Source organism: Mugil cephalus, chromosome 8, assembly GCF_022458985.1.
Source record: "Mugil cephalus isolate CIBA_MC_2020 chromosome 8, CIBA_Mcephalus_1.1, whole genome shotgun sequence".
Classification (NCBI taxonomy): Eukaryota; Metazoa; Chordata; class Actinopteri; order Mugiliformes; family Mugilidae; genus Mugil; species Mugil cephalus.
In genome coordinates this window covers 15107378-15126507 of record NC_061777.1, presented here as the reverse complement: position 1 = coordinate 15126507, position 19130 = coordinate 15107378, and the positions used below count along the sequence as shown (strand labels likewise).

At 42.4% G+C, this 19130-nt stretch overlaps 1 protein-coding gene across 1 annotated transcript; it reads right to left on the bottom strand.

Annotated features, from left to right (window-relative positions):
• Window positions 1–730: 730 nt before the first annotated feature.
• Window positions 731–13346, bottom strand: LOC125012567 (versican core protein-like). The gene is made up of 8 exons (XM_047592565.1): window positions 7276–13346; window positions 7078–7191; window positions 6852–6965; window positions 5431–5589; window positions 5133–5215; window positions 3363–3507; window positions 2820–3002; window positions 731–2727 (listed from the first exon to the last, which is right to left on the bottom strand). The coding sequence occupies exons 1-8, from the start codon at window positions 13316–13318 to the stop codon at window positions 2570–2572; spliced, it is 6999 nt and encodes a 2332-aa protein (XP_047448521.1). The 5' UTR covers window positions 13319–13346; the 3' UTR covers window positions 731–2569.
• Between the last annotated feature and the right edge of the window lie 5784 nt (window positions 13347–19130).

The window sequence follows — 19130 nt, the reverse complement described above, 5'->3', positions numbered from 1 at the left end:
ACAAGTCAAGTCCTCTCTAATGACAGAGCGGGCAGTTGCGGTGAAAACCACAGCAGCCTCAACTCACACAAAGATTACACCAGCCAACGTGATGTTATTACCCAAGTGATGGTTTTTTGAGCTGTTAGGTAATGTCAGTGTCAACTTTGAGTGACTGACGCACAAGCAGGCGCTACGGAAATAGTACTGAAGGGCGAGCTTCTATTTTTCCTCCCGGGGAGTTCATCCGCTTCCTTTTTGCATAACCAAGGAGTGTTTGGCTTTCCTGAAAAGTAGTTCCACTCATGCTATTTGGTTCCATAGTTTTAAAACATCAGTCATTTCATTTTAAGAGCCACTTTTCCATAATCCAGTTTTTACTGTGTATGTTTTCTCAGGTCACACTACCACTGTAGCACTGACCTTTATACAGGCCTAATACAGCAGGAGATGCTGGTGCTATAGGAAATAAAATACCACAGGTTTATGGTCTAGTCTGATAGCACTACCTGCTGGTGAATCCACCACAGTGCTTACTCCATACATTGATCTCAGTGTAAAAGGACCCTTCATTTTCATTGATTCAACATCTTGACTTGCCTAGTCTAATTCTGATTTTTGCAGCAATAAAAACTAAAAGCAAAGCGAAGTTCCACTCCATTATACTACCCAAAGATTTGAAATGTAAGAGGAAACCACACAATCTGGAGAATAACACGCTATATATCACCATATAAACCCAAATGAAATGTTATAGGTGTATAGTATCCTTATATTTATTTCTTTGGTGAAGCAGAAACAAAAAAATTCACAAACATACAAGACATTCACATTGTAAAATAACAACAATAATAATAATAAAAAGTTATAAATATAACTGTTATTATGTGCACATTAAGGTTAAACATACACAGACATTCACAGGCAGACACAACGGAACATTTCTCCATTTCAAAAAAAAGTTCAGAGAAACACATTTAACCATCCACATGTACAAACATTTTGTTAATGTTACAGAACAAACGTATTGCAGGTTATTGCTGATGTGGCCCACCATGATCTTTGGTCCACTGCTGGCATAAAAAAAAAATAAAACATAAAAAAAAATAAAAAAGACATGTAAATCGCTCATACTGATAAGTAACCTTTCACCTTCAACGCATCCCATTTAAACAGTCTGAATGTGGCTGCTCTCCTCTCGAACATACAATAAAAATACATGAAGAGCACTGCCAGGCTGAGTGACTGCATCATATTTCACCTGTCAGTCTATATAAGGAGATCAAGAGCAGCTTGAAAATAAATTATACGCATCTCCGCCTAAACAGCTGTTACGTTCAAGTCTTTTTGAGTGTTTCACAAAATACATTCTAATGGCTGGTTTTAATTGACCACAAAAACAAAAAAGATCAGTGAAGGAAAGCCTTAGTTAGAAAAGCAAAACAGCGACGAGTGAGACGTTTCGGCGCGTGACTATCAACAGCTCTGCAGTTACTGTAAACACGCTGCAGCGACTAATGGTGGCAGAAAATACAGGCCACACAAGCCACACTTCCCTTCTTTCATTTTAAAAATACTGATGGAAATCAATTTCCATCTGCGGATAAAGGCTTTGCCGATACTTAGGAGAGCAATCTCTCATATAAAATTGCATCATACAAAAGAAATGTGTGTAACATTTTAAAGGTACTCTCTGTAGTAGAAATCTCTCTTTAAACATTTAACTTGACACTGGAAACATCCGATGAACTCATGCGGTGTGAGAGTATGGTAGTTTGATACTTTGAAAGCTGCCACCACAAACAAGGTCTCCAGATGGGGCCAGAGCGATTTGCAGAAACTTCACCGGACTTGGGTGAATAGAATCTGATTTGCGCTCCGGCTGATTAGAGACTGGGGAAAGAAAGAAGGAAAGAAAGGTTTGTGGTAACACAATATTTAGATAACTGTAGTAGGAGGTTTTTGATTACCTCCATTTATTATTCTGAGAACCCATGCTTGGATTTCTTGACGTGGAATAAACAAACAAACAAATAATAATAAAAAAAAAAAACCTGCAGACTTCGTCATTCATCATTGATAAGAAGTCCATCTTAGTACAGAACAACATAATCGAATCCTTTACATAAGCGCTATCATTTCACAACAGCTTTCTTTGTACAAGTAAGGCGCACTTCATTTTAAAATGCACAGTTGGTGTACAAAGGTATTAGAAAACAGTAATGAAAGGATCTTTTTTTGATAAGCTAAAGACAGAGGAAACTTCCATGGTTAAAAAAAAAAAAAAAGGTTTGATGAGAGTACTTTTTTTTGCTTTTTTCCAGTAGCCAGCTGAAAGTTGTTTTCTTTTTTAATCCACATTGGCAACGTTAGAAAACAGTGCCCACTGATAAGTGAAGTCATGTGTCAGCATCTCTTTAAAAGGCACTTCATGAGATTCCATCGTCATCCGAAATGCAAGAAAACTGCAGGTCATCCTCTTGGTTTCTTTGATAAGTTTTCTCTTGTGCTTTTCCCCTTTTTCCTCTTTTCACACAAGCGTCTGGCTTGCGCTCTCGTCTCTGGGGAGCTGTGCCACGTTACTCGGCAATCACTGCCTCTTTCGCTTGTGGTCGGTTCTGTCTCTCCGTCCCCGGTAGCGCTGCTGGTGAAAGCGGAAGGACTCATCTTGCCATTTTTTGAAGTTGTTGATGCTGTAGAGACTATTGTGTTGATGTCTTCTGATAAAAGTCCTCTGATAGTTTGAAGCTGAAAGGACACACGTATATATTAGCCCTAAAATAACCAACAGAGTCAATAGATAGAGTTGATGTGTTAGAAGTCGTACTTAATTTACTTACGGTTCATGCAGGTGATTTTAGGGACATCCCAACGTCCATCGCCACGACATCGGATAGTTGGGACATGCCTCTGAATAAAGCCTGTCCGGCACTGGTATCTCACCAGTGAGTTAATCTCGTACCTCTCGCGATGCTTCCCAAAGGTTCGTGCATTCTCTACCAAAGGGGGCTGACTGCAGGACACTGACAAACAGAAAAAAAAACAATAATTTGCAAATGAAAAACTTTACAGAAAAATCCAGAAATCCATCTATATATATACATGTGTGTGTGTGTGTGTGTGTGTGTGTGTGTGTGTGTGTGTGAAGGGGTAGAAAATGAGTGGCAGTGCTGGACCCAGTGAGAAACCAAAAACTCGCCAAAGCATGGGAGAAGGAATGTATTGAATTGTACATTTTTAATCTAGGTTGATCATTTTGACTTGTAGAATTAGTTCGTAAGACAAAAAACAGTAACAGAAGATTTGTACTTTGTACACCTTAAAATAAATGATCTCATCCAAAATTAATAGGTGGTTTGTGCCATTTTTTTTTTTTTTTTTACCTGTCCCCTTCTTGCAGGTGAAGGTGAGGTGGTAATTGCAAGGAACGTCGTTCCACTGGCCATCCTCGTGCCATATCATCACCACACAGTCTTCGCCAGACGAGAAGAAGCTGTCAGGCTGGTTGGGCCTCCAGTTTTCATATTGCTGAAACATGAGCAGAGAAGACAGCAGTGAGGTAATGTATGCACTGTTACTCGAAGGGAGTCAGCTGTTTGGGCAGCAGTCTCCCACCGCTGTTATTTAAAAACATGTCCACAAGAGGGAGTAAAGGTATCTTTCTAGAATCCCACTGTGGTCAGAAACTTGAACTCGTGTGGCAGCTCCTTTCAGATTAACTATGACAGAAACCAACTACAATTGCCTTATAAAACATACTGTCATTAGGAATGGCCAGATAGATTAATGAGCTACAAATCTTATTGTGACCCACACAAAAGTAACGCAAGCTAGGATTTTACTAAGGAAGCGAATGAATGAAACAAAATTATGTGACATTATCTACCGGCATGATTGGTATCAATGATTCAAGTGCTGCAGTTTGCATGTCTAGAATTACATCCAACATCTAACTGCAGGTACGACTACTAAACTATACACACACATTTATACAGTATACACACAGCTGTGGTGCTGTGGGGCATTCAAGCTGATGCTACCTGCAGTCTTTCAGCGCACTCTAGGTTCAAACAGTTTCTTCAAAGCTGTGACCCCCTCACTCCTCCTATCATGCCCTGAGGCTCTGCTACTCTGTCATTATGGTTGACAAACATACACCGACTTCCTGCTCTGCTTCCTTCACGTTAACAAATGGGTAACCCATCAACTGCTCAGCAGGCTTGCATCCTCCTCCAAATAATCAAACAAACTTTGATCACCCATCTAAACACACACACAAATATATTTCAGTTTGTGTGCTTCACTGTCCATCCATTATATTCATCTATTTTCTTCATTTTTCCCCCAGTTGTAAATAGTTCACAATTGTTTAAAGGCAGTCTTATTTATTGTATTTAAATCCACTAGAGGTGACCACCCACCCAGACCCCCTGGGCTTCGTCGATTCAGTTTTTTTTTCTTCTCTCTCTGTCTGCAGCTGAGCACAGGTGCTGTCCATCTGTGTGACTGCCTGTTTGTTGGCCCTTCCCCCGGGTGGCTGCCTGCTGGCAAGGCCTTCCCATAAGTGTGGGGAATGAATGAGAACCATACCTGTCCACGCCTGCCAAACTCTCATCTACACAACGTCACTCACACCCACATCACCCCTCAAACTCTCAGCCGAGCAGGGATCTCCACAGGAGGCCTGTGCTTATCTTTTATCCCCCAGGCAGTCTTTATGCTTCCTCCCTATCTCTGGTCTTGGAGGATAATCTTTGAAGTGTGGACATCAGTCTGTACGACACGGATGCACATAGTAATTAGCCACTTCTCTGTCTAGTGAGGGGGATCTTCAGCAGCTACAGCCACTAATGTAAACATGCTTGTATGCTGTTTTATCAACACAGCATTTACGAAGAGTGTGCATTTTTCTTTCTTCTTCTTCCACTAAAAGGATTCAGTGCCGCCTTACAGCATCTTCCACACCAGATTTTTTACTTGAGCAGTCACTAGGGTGTAGCAACATCAGGCAGAGGAAAGTACGTCATGAGAAAGTGACCAGAACGGCTCTCCCTTGCTGACGGTGTCTGTTTTCTTGCATCACTTCCAAATATTTAGACTGTCTCTGTGCCATGTTTGTTGAGACAAATTTGAGAGAAAATAACAAATCTTACCATAGGACTGCCATCAGTCCAACGGAAGTCGTTGTCAAACATCTTATCATTCAGGCCGATCCACTGGTAGTCCTGTCCAAGACCTGCCACGCAGGGCAGAGTGACACACAGCAGATTATGCTTTAGCCATAAGCCCTTTTAAGGACTGTTTAGTTAAAAAAAGTACCAGAGTGCCTGAATCATTGTCTTTGATTTACTGTATAAGAACCCTGATTCAATCCTATCAAGAGCAGTGGTTCATAATGTGAGGTATGTGTGTGGCATGTTCCTGTACATTTTTTCATCATGTTTAACTTACGGTTAACAAACTGTTGCTCCTCATGGGACAGGATGCTGGCGAGGTGAGCCCTCTGCATGCGACACTCTCTCTCCGCTGTGTCCCAGTTTCTCCTCTGGGGGAAGTACCTATAGCAGTGCCCCTGAAACTTATGCCAGCCATAGTCACATGTTTCTGTGTCTGATGGAGAAGAGGGAATGAGTGAAAGGGAATGAGTTATACAGGAAACAAACATATGTCGAAAAAACATTTTAAGTACCACTTTAGCATTCACAGAGCCATTGAATGTGCAGACAGCCTTCAGGCCTGTTACCTCTGACTAATGTCTCTACATAAGATGAGGGAGGAATAATGCGATGGATTAGTTCCTATGGTCTCTAAAAGTTGCACTATGAAAATGTGATGGCAAATGTCGATGTTGTTTACGATTAGAAATTACAGTCAATTTATGTCCAACTGATATTTAAAACGCACATTCGTATCATTTCATTTTAACTTTCATACTTTGATACCACCCATATTGTCACCCCACCAATAGTTTGTCTAAATGTACTGTCACATACAAAAAAATGAGAATGCTGACTGTTTGTACCACTGTCTACAAGCCAATTTACCCTACAAAGACCTAAACAGACAAAAACATGTAGTAAACGTTTTGCTGGGTTGTCCCTCTCTGCCCCTTCTCTACTTTGTTTTGGCAAACTTTCAGACACCAGCTGTCTCTGAGTACACAATCTGGGTGGGATTCACTGATGAGTGACCCTGACAAAAATGAGGGTGTCGACACTAGTCAAGAGAAATAAGTCAAGGCGTGTGATATCCTGGGTTCAACACATGTTGTATAAAAGGAATATGTAACTGGATAGACAAATACTATTCTATATTCCACTAGATATGCTTGGTTACCCAGCAAGTTCTTAGGTGTTATATGTACTCTGATTTTGTTGTCCTAGATGGAAACCTCAATCAAGTGACTTAGGATCTTGCTTATCTCCAGTGACTTTGTCTTTACATTAAGAATTGGATGTCTGAAAAATGGTGAGCTAACTACTGTGTGTAAGTATTCCAAGTACTACCAGTATGGCAGACCTTCAGCCAACAACAAAAAGAGACTGTAAAAAGCAATTGTGATAATGACATAGATTACAAGAAGTTGCTTAAGACTCAACTAATGTCTGATAGAAACACACAATACTCAGTTATATGCAGATAGTTTGATCATATTTCTGTGGTGTGTCTACAATATGAGTGACTAATTTTCTCCCAGAGACTCGGGGGGATGATTACATCAAGTGTCTAAATACAGTATGAAATGAAAGAGGGCATTGTGCTAAAATGTATCATAGATAATCAGTCTAGAAGGATGACTGGAATTGATTGCAATATCACTGAATGGAACAGAATACTGAGAAGGAAATTAGGGTTGGAAACCATTAACCTACCTTCCTCACAATACAGGCCGGAGTAGCTTGGAAGGCACACACATGTAAATGAAGCCAGCCCATCAACACATGTACCTCCATTGCGGCATGGATTTGACTGACACTCATCAATATCTTCATAGAAACAGAAAATATATATTTGCAATGGGAAATGGAGATAAAGCTTCAACGTTAAGCGGTTTTAGTCATGATTTAATGAATCTTTTGTGAAAGACAAAAATCCTACCTATTTCGCATTGATCACCACTGTAACCTGGGGTACAGCTGCATGTATGGACACTGCCAGTCTTGTAGCAAGAGCCTCCATTCTGACAAATGTTCTCTGTGCATGAGTTAATTCCTGTTAAGAGAGACAAATAAAAGATAAGCAAAATAAAATCCATCTGAGCGTAAACATTTTGTAGTAACTCTTGTAGAAACGTACCGGGTATTTCTACAGTCTCGCCAACAACGGTGTGCCCCAAATCAAGTCTTGTATTGGGCTTAGTAGATGTTTCTTCTGGTTTTATTGGGGGTCCTCCAACAAATGATTGAGGAGCAGTGAAGTCGTCATATTCATAAATAGATGGGGTGGTTGCAGGTGCAACAGGCTGGCTTGGTGCCTGGGTTGGTGACACTGCTGAGGACTCTGAATGGATGTTTGTGGCTATTTTGGTCTGAGAATAGACATCAGTTATAGCTGCCTCTTTCTCAGAGGTGTCACTAAAATGAATCGATGCAACAGTTGAAGCTTTAGTTGTATCTTCCTTGAATATCATCTGGATTTCATCTGGGGACAGAGGTTGTTGTTTCATACTGTCAATCTTTGGTACCTTTGTAGTCATCAACTCTATAAATTCCCTATCAGAGTTGAACAATGAATTCTCAGAAGTGACAGACCCACTTGCAGCTTCAGTGCTAAGGATGGAAGGCATGGTAGATGGAAGTTTAGAGGTGATGCGTTCAACCTTATCGTCATCCAGATTAACAGTGCTTGCTGTTGCCATGATATCTTCTGAGCTGCTTTCTGAACTGCTCTCAGAACTAGAGACTGATGCTGCACTGAAGGGAGGTGATGCCAGGACTGTGACAGCTACTCCTTCTACAGGTGGCTTTGTTGACTTTTCTTTGGAGCTACTATCGGTGCTGTTAATTGTGTCAAAGTTTGGTTCAACTGTCCCATGTTCAGCAGATCTATCCAGTGACAATGTAGGAAAAGGTGTTGTTTCTGCAGTCTGGCTTGTTTCAAGATTTACAAAAATGGGTTGAGTTGTTGTAGTTGATACATCCTGAGATGAAAAATCAGTGTGTGTTTGTGTTAGCGTTATATCTTGCTTAACTGACTCGAAGGAATCAGTCATTAGCTGTGCAGGAAAAACAGTGGTTTGAAATTGGACTGAAACTCCTTCAGCATCAGTTGAAACTTCTTCAGTTAAATATACTTGCTTTGTTGCTTCAGCTGTTTGAATATCCATTGCTGTGTTTGTAATGTCCATAATAGGACTCATAGCACTAGTGTCAGTGCCCTCACTTGTCTCCTTACGAGGCAGCATTGGACTGGTGGTGGCTAAAACTGTTTTCTCAGAGGAGTCAATTATGGGTAGATGAGTGAAAGTGATCTCAGATCTGAGCTGTTGGAAAGACACCTCAGGTTGTGTTGTTTCTGGTTTTGGGACAAAAGTGGTGTCAAACTGAACCATGACATTGGGCTTTAATGTACTTTGTAGAGAGGAAGTGGGCTCTTTTGTCGATACAGAGGCAAGCTCTTCATGTGGTGCAGTGGTAGATAATGAAAACAAAGATTCTTTTGATCCGTCAGATGTCACTTTTGTAGATGGTGCAACTGTGGTATCTGAAGCCCCAGAGCCTTGCACACCAGCAACATCTGTGATGCTTGAAACTGAGAATTTATCATTGTGGGAATAAGATGGTATTGTTGTAATGGACAATATGTGCTCATCAAGCGAGGATGTGTCAGTTGGCTTCTCAGTACTAAACTGCGACGAGCCTGTCAATGCTGATGCTGTCGATTTATCCACAGAGGATGCTGAAGTTGTCGCAACCAAGGACACATGAGTGACAACACTGGTGTCTGGAGTTTCAGGTAAGGTCTGAATAGCCAAAGAGGAGGAGGAAGAGGCAGTAGTTAAATCAGTTATTTTTTCAGCGTTAGTAGCTGGGATGGCCTGAAGTGATGATTTCTCTTCACTGGACATTTCCGCAGATGATTTTGAAGTGGGCAGCGAAGAGTCAGAAGATATTGTGGTTAATGAAGAATCTCTGGCTGAGGTTGCACGTACAGTTACTGGTGTAGGAGTATAGAGGATCCCACTAACAGTCCCTGAACCCTCGGGTTCTTCTGTTACCCCCACCGTTTGTATCATTGCAATTGCAGTGATGCCTCCAGCTTCCTCTGTCTGGATTTTTGAATAAAATGAAGAAGAGGGAACTATAGAGATATTATCTGCGTCAATCATTGTATTATCTTTGCTAATAAGCTCTGGAGTGGGGCTGCCTTCCCTCATACTGTCTGTTACTGATGAGAACAGATTATCTTCATCTGTTGTATTCTCGGTGAATATGATGGAAGTGCCTGCTGATGGTTTAGAGACATGCAGGACCATGGTAGGTGTCTGTTCTGTTAGGTCAGTCTTGACTTGGCTGCTACTGGGAGTAATGATTTCAACCTGCTGGTCAGTAATACTATGGTAAACAATGCTAGGGATTGGGGTAGACATCGGCATGAATTCATCTTGCTTAGACTCATTGACTGAGCTCACTGCAGATAAATCAGCAAAAGTCTGATCACTGACTGAAACTTCAGTTGTGTGGGAGGACATAGTTGTGTAAGAGAAAAGCAACACATCATCAACTTTTCCACCACTTGAAAAAATTTGTTCTGTTGTTTCAGAAGCAACGGGACTTTCTGTAGCTTGAGTAGTCTCACTCTCTAAGAAAACTTGGCCATCATAGGTTGATGCCACTGAAACAAGAGTATCCGTTTCACCTGCTGCTTCTGAAAAGGTGACACTCTCCATCACTGTTGGCACTGAGCTCAACATTTCACTAGTTTGGTCACCAAAAGTCGTTCTCTCTGTTGCAGTGTCACCTAGGTCTAATGTTGTATTATCAGTTGTCAGTAGAGGTGTATTTACTGAATGGTTATAAGCTGTTGTTACATGTGACTTTTCAGTGCTGTAGAGTGAAGAAGCTATAATCTTTGAGCTTTCAACAAATGCACTTTCATGAGTTTCTGTTGTTATTGTTGGTCCTTTTGTGTTTAGTAATGTAATATCATCCACATTTGCAAGCACTTCAGTGGTATGGTCACTTGAACTATCTTCTCCTGTATACACCGAGCTTGTACCTGCTGAGGTAGCAGTGGTACTACTCACATCTGCCTCATATGACCTTTCGGGTGCACTTGTGGAGGATAACTCGGATTCCAAAAATGTGGGTTTTTTGCTGATATCATAGTCCAAAGTGACACCAGGAGATTCTGAAGTTGACACTGAATCCATTTGTGAGAACATATCAACTGAAGTATCCTGAAATATTGACACTGCCATTGGCTTCTCAGTGCTGTAGAGAGAATCCGTAGAGACAGCAGGGTATTGTTCCATAACACTGTCAGTGGACTGCATTGGTCTTGTAGCAGTTGTGGTAGTGAACATAACAGGAAGACTTGTGACTGATATAAATGTAGTTGATCCATTCATGTCAGCACCTGAACTATCATCCTCAAAAGTAGGATCATCTGTGGAGGATCCACTTCCCTGCCCAGTAATGTAGATCTCAGTGCTAACCATGTGCGGAGATTGTGTGGATGACGTGAATTCTTTTGTATGTTGTGTACTGCGGTGAGTCGAAGATGCAGCACTGAATGTGTCAGATGTGCTCTCAGTTTCATCTGTTTCAGTTTCATCTGTAAATGCAGAATCATCATCTTCAGGTAAGCCACTAGAGCTCTCTGTGTCAGTGTAAGCAGAGCTTTCCTTTGTGGTAAATGCAGCGACACTGGGAATTGCAATGGGTTGGGAGGTCACAAGTGTAAGGGGACTTTGTGTGGCAGTTGTAAATTCACTCAAACTTTTTTTCTCAACAAATGTATATGTGACTGATGGTCTAAATGTAGTTGTTGCAAAAATTGATTGATCACCAGAGTTCTCTACATCGGAAAAATCACCACTTTCTGACACAGACACTGATGATGCCACTTCCTGAATTGTGGTAGAATCCCCTCTAATGTAGGCAGATGAGGACTGGGTTGATGATTCAACACTGGGCTGTGGCGTGGCAGCACTAGTTGACTTGAGAGGGGTCTTTATGAATACAGGCTGGGATTCAATAAACTGCATGCTGTAGTCCACTCCGTCGTCTGGTTCTACTGAGGACTCAGCACTGACAACAGAAGATGTCATAGAAGAGGTCTGAGTAAACATGTCGAGTGTTTCTGCTGATTTTGAAACTAATGCACTTGCAAGGGTTGTGGTCGTAGGTTTCTCTGTGCTGAATGCAGAGGGTGTTGTGATATCAGAGGAAGGAGAGCCCACTTCCGTACTTTGTCTTCTTTCAGTAGCCATGACTATTGTGTCTGTTTTAAGAGTTACAACACTTTTTTCTATGTTGGGTGTAATGACAGTAGAATCTGAGCTGTCATTGGTTCCAGTAAATGATACTGTTGTTACTACTGGTTTTTCGGTAATAAACATTGAAGAGATAGTAGCTGATGTCTTTTCTGCATCTTTGATGGTAAAATCAGGGCTTTGATCAATATACTCAGTCTCATCAATTATAGGAATGGATGGCCCTGTGGAACTTGGAGATACTGAAGATATTTCCTGTGGAGTTCCAATCACTGCTGCCAAGTTGCTGCTAGTTTCCAGGGTTTGATCTGTTGTTGGCAACAAAGACATGGTAGATGATTCCTCTGTTAAAATTTCTGTTGTTTTTCCAGTTGATTTGTCATTTCCTGTCAAAGTGATTGCAGAAGTAGTTTCAAATTCATCAATGAGTGGGATGGCTGATGTTTTTTCCGTGCTTAATAACTTTTCAGGTAGTTCTGTAATTGTACTTTTTGCTGTTGCCTGCAGAGGTGTGGTAGTGATGGTTCCTGACTCATTGGAGCGATCAGTGAGCAACTCCATAGGTGACTGTGTTCCTGTTGCTTGAACTATTACATCAGGTATAATGTTTGTAAATTCATCTCCTGAACTTTTGGTTTCTGTAGAAGAGGAGACTGTAATTGTGTTATGGTCACCAATGGCTATTGGTGTGGATGGAAAAGGTTCAACATATGCAGAATTTGTTGTCAAGTTGCGATCAAAATCCCCACTCTGTTGAAAAGATGATGTGACACTGGAAGAATCTGTTGTTGAGATGGTAGATGAAGCCACAATAGATGAGAGTGAAACTGAACCTTCTGTACCGATGGTCACAAAAGTTGTTGATGTGCTTTGATCAGATTTAGTCTTATATGTAGATGTTGTGGTAACTACAGGTGTTTCTGTGCTGAATGGAGAGGGCTCAATTGTGACTGATGGCATTTTGGTCTTATCCGTTACAACAATTAGAGTTGTTCTAGGTGATACTGTTCCTGGGACCTCAGAACCATACTGCGATGAAGATGTAGATCTGGCAGAAGACGTTAGTGTAAACATGTCTGTGGTTTGGTAACTTGAACTCTCTGCATCTAATGTAGTCATGACTGGAGATTTGTCAGTCTCATCCGTAACAGCAGTAACAGAGGATGTCTCTGTCTGATCTGTGTGAGCACTGTCTTTGGCCTGTTCTGAGTGAGGAGTTGGTGTCTCTGTACTTAATAATGAGGAACCTGTAGGAACTGTTGTGTGTTTACTGGAGACATGAGTTGTAGGTTCACCTGAGCTGTCTTCATCTGGTGTCCAGAAAGTGGAACTTTCCTGAGAAGTTACTGAAACATCTTCCGACTTACTCGGGGTAACAGTCTCTTGTGGTCCAGCTGACACTGATGTTGGTTTCTCAGTACTGAAGAGTGACGAGGCCGTGGTCCCAACTGTCTTTGAAGTGACCCCTGTTTCAGTTTCCTCTGACATGGACATGGCTGTAGTCTCTTTTCCAGTGACTGAAGAGACAGTGGTTGATACAGTCAATGAATCAATAGTAAAGTCCTCCTTTTGGTCTCCAGAGCCCTCTGTCTCAACAAACATGAAAAGTGTTGTGGTTGTGGGTTCCATAGTTGATGTGCTGATGGAAGAAATCGATTCTGCTGTTGAAGACTGACTACTGATGTCTTTGTCTCCAACAGTTGAGGAAAGGACAGGTGACAAACTAGGAGACACGGTCTCTGAGCTTGTTATTGGAGAAACTGATGACTCATCTGTCACTAATGGTACTTTTGTCTTATCTGTTTCAATACTTGCACTTGGTCCAGGTGATACTGTTGTTGGTTCCTCGGTACTGTACAAAGATGAAGATGTAGGTCCGGCAGAAGCCGTTGGTGTAAACATGTCGGTGGTTTCGTCACCTGAACTCTCTGTATCTAACTATAGTCATGACTGGAGATTTGTCAGTCTCATCCGTAACAGCAGTAACAGAGGATGTCTCTGTCTGATCTGTGTGAGCACTGTCTTTGGCCTGTTCTGAGTGAGGAGTTGGTGTCTCTGTACTTAATAATGAGGAACCTGTAGGAACTGTTGTGTGTTTACTGGAGACATGAGTTGTAGGTTCACCTGAGCTGTCTTCATCTGGTTGTCCAGAAAGTGGAACTTTCCTGAGAAGTTACTGAAACATCTTCCGACTTACTCGGGGTAACAGTCTCTTGTGGTCCAGCTGACACTGATGTTGGTTTCTCAGTACTGAAGAGTGACGAGGCCGTGGTCCCAGCTGTCTTTGAAGTGTCCCCTGTTTCAGTTTCTACTGACATGGACATGGCTGTAGTCTCTTTTCTGGTGACTGAAGAGACAGTGGTTGATACAATCAATGAATCAAGAGTAAAGTCCTCCTTTTGGTCTCCAGAGCCCTCTGTCTCAACAAACATGAAAAGTGTTGTGGTTGTGGGTTCCATAGTTGATGTGCTGATGGAAGAAATCGATTCTGCTGTTGAAGACTGACTACTGATGTCTTTGTCTCCAACAGTTGAGGAAAGGACAGGTGACAAACTAGGAGACACGGTCTCTGAGCTTGTTATTGGAGAAAACTGATGACTCATCTGTCACTAATGGTACTTTTGTCTTATCTGTTTCAATACTTGCACTTGGTCCAGGTGATACTGTTGTTGGTTCCTCGGTACTGTACAAAGATGAAGATGTAGGTCCGGCAGAAGCCGTTGGTGTAAACATGTCGGTGGTTTCGTCACCTGAACTCTCTGTATCTACTATAGTCATGACTGGAGATTTGTCAGTCTCATCCGTAACAGCAGTAACAGAGGATGTCTCTGTCTGATCTGTGTGAGCACTGTCTTTGGCCTGTTCTGAGTGAGGAGTTGGTGTCTCTGTACTTAATAATGAGGAACCTGTAGGAACTGTTGTGTGTTTACTGGAGACATGAGTTGTAGGTTCACCTGAGCTGTCTTCATCTGGTGTCCAGAAAGTGGAACTTTCCTGAGAAGTTACTGAAACATCTTCCGACTTACTCGGGGTAACAGTCTCTTGTGGTCAGCTGACACTGATGTTGGTTTCTCAGTACTGAAGAGTGACGAGGCCGTGGTCCCAGCTGTCTTTGAAGTGTCCCCTGTTTCAGTTTCTTCTGACATGGACATGGCTGTAGTCTCTTTTCGGTGACTGAAGAGACAGTGGTTGATACAATCAATGAATCATAAGTAAAGTCCTCCTTTTGGTCTCCAGAGCCCTCTGTCTCAACAGACATGAAAAGTGTTGTGGTTGTGGGTTCCATAGTTGATGTGTCTGATGGAAGAAATCGATTGCTGCTGTTGAAGACTGACTACTGATGTCTTTGTCTCCAACAGTTGAGGAAAGGACAGGTGACAAACTAGGAGACACAGTCTCTGAGCTTGTTATGGAGAAACTGATGACTCATCTGTCACTAATGGTACTTTTGTCTTATCTGTTTCAAGACTTGCACTTGGTCCAGGTGATACTGTTGTTGGTTCCTCGTGTACTGTACAAAGATGAAGATGTAGGTCCGGCAGAAGCCGTTGGTGTAAACATATCTGTGGTTTGGTAACTTGAACTCTCTGTATCTAATGTAGTCATGACTGGAGATTTGTCAGTCTCATCCGTAACAGCAGTAACAGAGGATGTCTCTGTCTGATCTGTGTGAGCACTGTCTTTGGCCTGTTCTGAGTGAGGAGTTGGTGTCTCTGTACTTAATAATGAGGAACCTGTAGGAACTGTTGTGTGTTTACTGGAGACATGAGTTGTAGGTTCACCTGAGCTGTCTTCATCTGGTGTCCAGAAAGTGGAACTTTCCTGAGAAGTTACTGAAACATCTTCCGACTTACTCGGGGTAACAGTCTCTTGTGGTCAGCTGACACTGATGTTGGTTTCTCAGTACTGAAGAGTGACGAGGCCGTGGTCCCACTGTCTTTGAAGTGTCCCCTGTTTCAGTTTCTCTGACATGGACATGGCTGTAGTCTCTTTTCTTGGTGACTGAAGAGACAGTGGTTGATACAGTCAATGAATCAATAGTAAAGTCCTCCTTTTGGTCTCCAGAGCCCTCTGTCTCAACAAACATGAAAAGTGTTGTGGTTGTGGGTTCCATAGTTGATGTGCTGATGGAAGAAATCGATTCTGCTGTTGAAGACTGACTACTGATGTCTTTGTCTCCAACAGTTGAGGAAAGGACAGGTGACAAACTAGGAGACACGGTCTCTGAGCTTGTTATTGGAGAAACTGATGACTCATCTGTCACTAATGGTACTTTTGTCTTATCTGTTTCAATACTTGCACTTGGTCCAGGTGATACTGTTGTTGGTTCCTCGGTACTGTACAAAGATGAAGATGTAGGTCCGGCAGAAGCCGTTGGTGTAAACATGTCGTGGTTTGTCACCTGAACTCTCTGTATCTACTATAGTCATGACTGGAGATTTGTCAGTCTCATCCGTAACAGCAGTAACAGAGGATGTCTCTGTCTGATCTGTGTGAGCACTGTCTTTGGCCTGTTCTGAGTGAGGAGTTGGTGTCTCTGTACTTAATAATGAGGAACCTGTAGGAACTGTTGTGTGTTTACTGGAGACATGAGTTGTAGGTTCACCTGAGCTGTCTTCATCTGGTGTCCAGAAAGTGGAACTTTCCTGAGAAGTTACTGAAACATCTTCCGACTTACTCGGGGTAACAGTCTCTTGTGGTCCAGCTGACACTGATGTTGGTTTCTCAGTACTGAAGAGTGACGAGGCCGTGGTCCCAACTGTCTTTGAAGTGTCCCCTGTTTCAGTTTCTACTGACATGGACATGGCTGTAGTCTCTTTTCCAGTGACTGAAGAGACAGTGGTTGATACAGTCAATGAATCAATAGTAAAGTCCTCCTTTTGGTCTCCAGAGCCCTCTGTCTCAACAAACATGAAAAGTGTTGTGGTTGTGGGTTCCATAGTTGATGTGCTGATGGAAGAAATCGATTCTGCTGTTGAAGACTGACTACTGATGTCTTTGTCTCCAACAGTTGAGGAAAGGACAGGTGACAAACTAGGAGACACGGTCTCTGAGCTTGTTATTGGAGAAACTGATGACTCATCTGTCACTAATGGTACTTTTGTCTTATCTGTTTCAATACTTGCACTTGGTCCAGGTGATACTGTTGTTGGTTCCTCGGTACTGTACAAAGATGAAGATGTAGGTCCGGCAGAAGCCGTTGGTGTAAACATGTCGGTGGTTTCGTCACCTGAACTCTCTGTATCTACTATAGTCATGACTGGAGATTTGTCAGTCTCATCCGTAACAGCAGTAACAGAGGATGTCTCTGTCTGATCTGTGTGAGCACTGTCTTTGGCCTGTTCTGAGTGAGGAGTTGGTGTCTCTGTACTTAATAATGAGGAACCTGTAGGAACTGTTGTGTGTTTACTGGAGACATGAGTTGTAGGTTCACCTGAGCTGTCTTCATCTGGTGTCCAGAAAGTGGAACTTTCCTGAGAAGTTACTGAAACATCTTCCGACTTACTCGGGGTAACAGTCTCTTGTGGTCCAGCTGACACTGATGTTGGTTTCTCAGTACTGAAGAGTGACGAGGCCGTGGTCCCAGCTGTCTTTGAAGTGTCCCCTGTTTCAGTTTCTTCTGACATGGACATGGCTGTAGTCTCTTTTCTGGTGACTGAAGAGACAGTGGTTGATACAATCAATGAATCATAAGTAAAGTCCTCCTTTTGGTCTCCAGAGCCCTCTGTCTCAACAGACATGAAAAGTGTTGTGGTTGTGGGTTCCATAGTTGATGTGTTGATGGAAGAAATCGATGCTGCTGTTGAAGACTGACTACTGATGTCTTTGTCTCCAACAGTTGAGGAAAGGACAGGTGACAAACTAGGAGACACAGTCTCTGAGCTTGTTACTGGAGAAACTGATGACTCATCTGTCACTAATGGTACTTTTGTCTTATCTGTTTCAATACTTGCACTTGGTCCAGGTGATACTGTTGTTGGTTCCTCGGTACTGTACAAAGATGAAGATGTAGGTCCGGCAGAAGCCGTTGGTGTAAACATGTCTGTGGTTTGGTAACTTGAACTCTCTGCATCTAATGTAGTCATGACTGGAGATTTGTCAGTCTCATCCGTAACAGCAGTAACAGAGGATGTCTCTGTCTGATCTGTGTGAGCACTGTCTTGGCCTGTTCGGTGAGGAGTTGGTGTCTCTGTACTTAATAATGAGGAACCTGTAGGAACTGTTGTGTGTTTACTGGAGACATGATTGTAGGTTCACGAGCTGTCTTCATCTGGTGTCCAGAAAGTGGAACTTTCTGAGAAGTTACTGAACATCTTCCGACTTACTGGGGTAACGTCTCTTGTGGTCAGCTGACACTGATGTTGGTTTCTCAGTACTGAAGAGTGACGAGGCCGTGGTCCCAACTGTCTTTGAAGTGACCCTGTTTCATTTCTCTGACATGGACATGGCTGTAGTCTCTTTTCAGTGACTGAAGAGACAGTGGTTGATACAGTCAAGAATCAATAGTAAGCCTCCTTTTGGTCTCCAGAGCCCTCTGTCTCAACAAACATGAAAAGTGTTGTGGTTGTGGGTTCATAGTTGATGTGTGATGGAAGAAATCGATTCTGCTGTTGAAGACTGACTATGATGTCTTTGTCTCAACAGTTGAGGAAAGGACAGGTGACAAACTAGGAACACGTCTCTGAGCTTGTATTGGAGAACTGATGACCATCTGTCACTAATGGTACTTTTGTTTATCTGTTTCAATACTTGCACTTGGTCCAGGTGATACTGTTGTTGGTTCTCGGTACTGTACAAAGATGAAGATGTAGGTCCGGCGAAGCGTTGGTGTAAACATGTCGGTGGTTTGGTACTGAACTCTCTGTATCTATTAGTCATGACTGGAGATTTGTCAGTCTCATCCGTAACAGCAGTAACAGAGGATGTCTCTTCTGATCTGTGTGAGCACTGTCTTTGGCTGTTTGAGTGAGGAGTTGGTGTCTCTGTACTTAATAATGAGGAACCTGTAGGAACTGTTGTGTGTTTACTGGAGACATGAGTTGTAGGTTCACCTGAGCTGTCTTCATCTGGTGTCCAGAAAGTGGAACTTTCCTGAGAAGTTACTGAAACATCTTCCGACTTACTCGGGTAAAGTCTCTTGTGGTCCAGCTGACACTGATGTTGGTTTCTCAGTACTGAAGAGGACGAGCCGTGGTCCCACTGTCTTTGAAGTGTCCCCTGTTTCAGTTTCTCTGACATGGACATGGCTGTAGTCTCTTTTCGTGACTGAAGAGACAGTGGTTGATACATCAATGAATCAAAGTAAGTCTCCTTTTGGTCTCCAAGCCTCTGTCTCAACAAACATGAAAGTGTTGTGGTTGTGGGTTCCATAGTTGATGTGCTGATGGAAGAAATCGATCTGCTGTTGAAGACTGACTACTGATGTCTTTGTCTCCAACATTGAGGAAAGGACAGGTGACAAACTAGAGACACGTCTCTGAGCTGTTATGGAGAATGATGACTCATCTGTCACTAATGGTACTTTTGTCTTATCTGTTTCAATACTTGCACTTGGTCCAGGTGATACTGTTGTTGGTTCCTCGGTACTGTACAAAGATGAAGATGTAGGTCGGCAGAACCGTTGGTGTAAACATGTCGTGGTTTGTCACTGAACTCTCTGTATCTACTATAGTCATGACTGGAATTGTCAGTCTCATCCGTAACAGCAGTAACA

Coding starts and splice junctions, on each gene's coding strand:
- LOC125012567 (XM_047592565.1), bottom strand. CDS start 13,318: ATGTTTACACCAACGGCTTCTGCCGGACCTACATCTTCATCTTTGTAC. Junction 7,192..7,275: donor CGAGACTGTAGAAATACCCG/GTACGTTTCTAC, acceptor CTCTCTTAACAG/GAATTAACTCATGCACAGAG. Junction 3,508..5,132: donor GGACTGATGGCAGTCCTATG/GTAAGATTTGTT, acceptor CTCATGTTTCAG/CAATATGAAAACTGGAGGCC.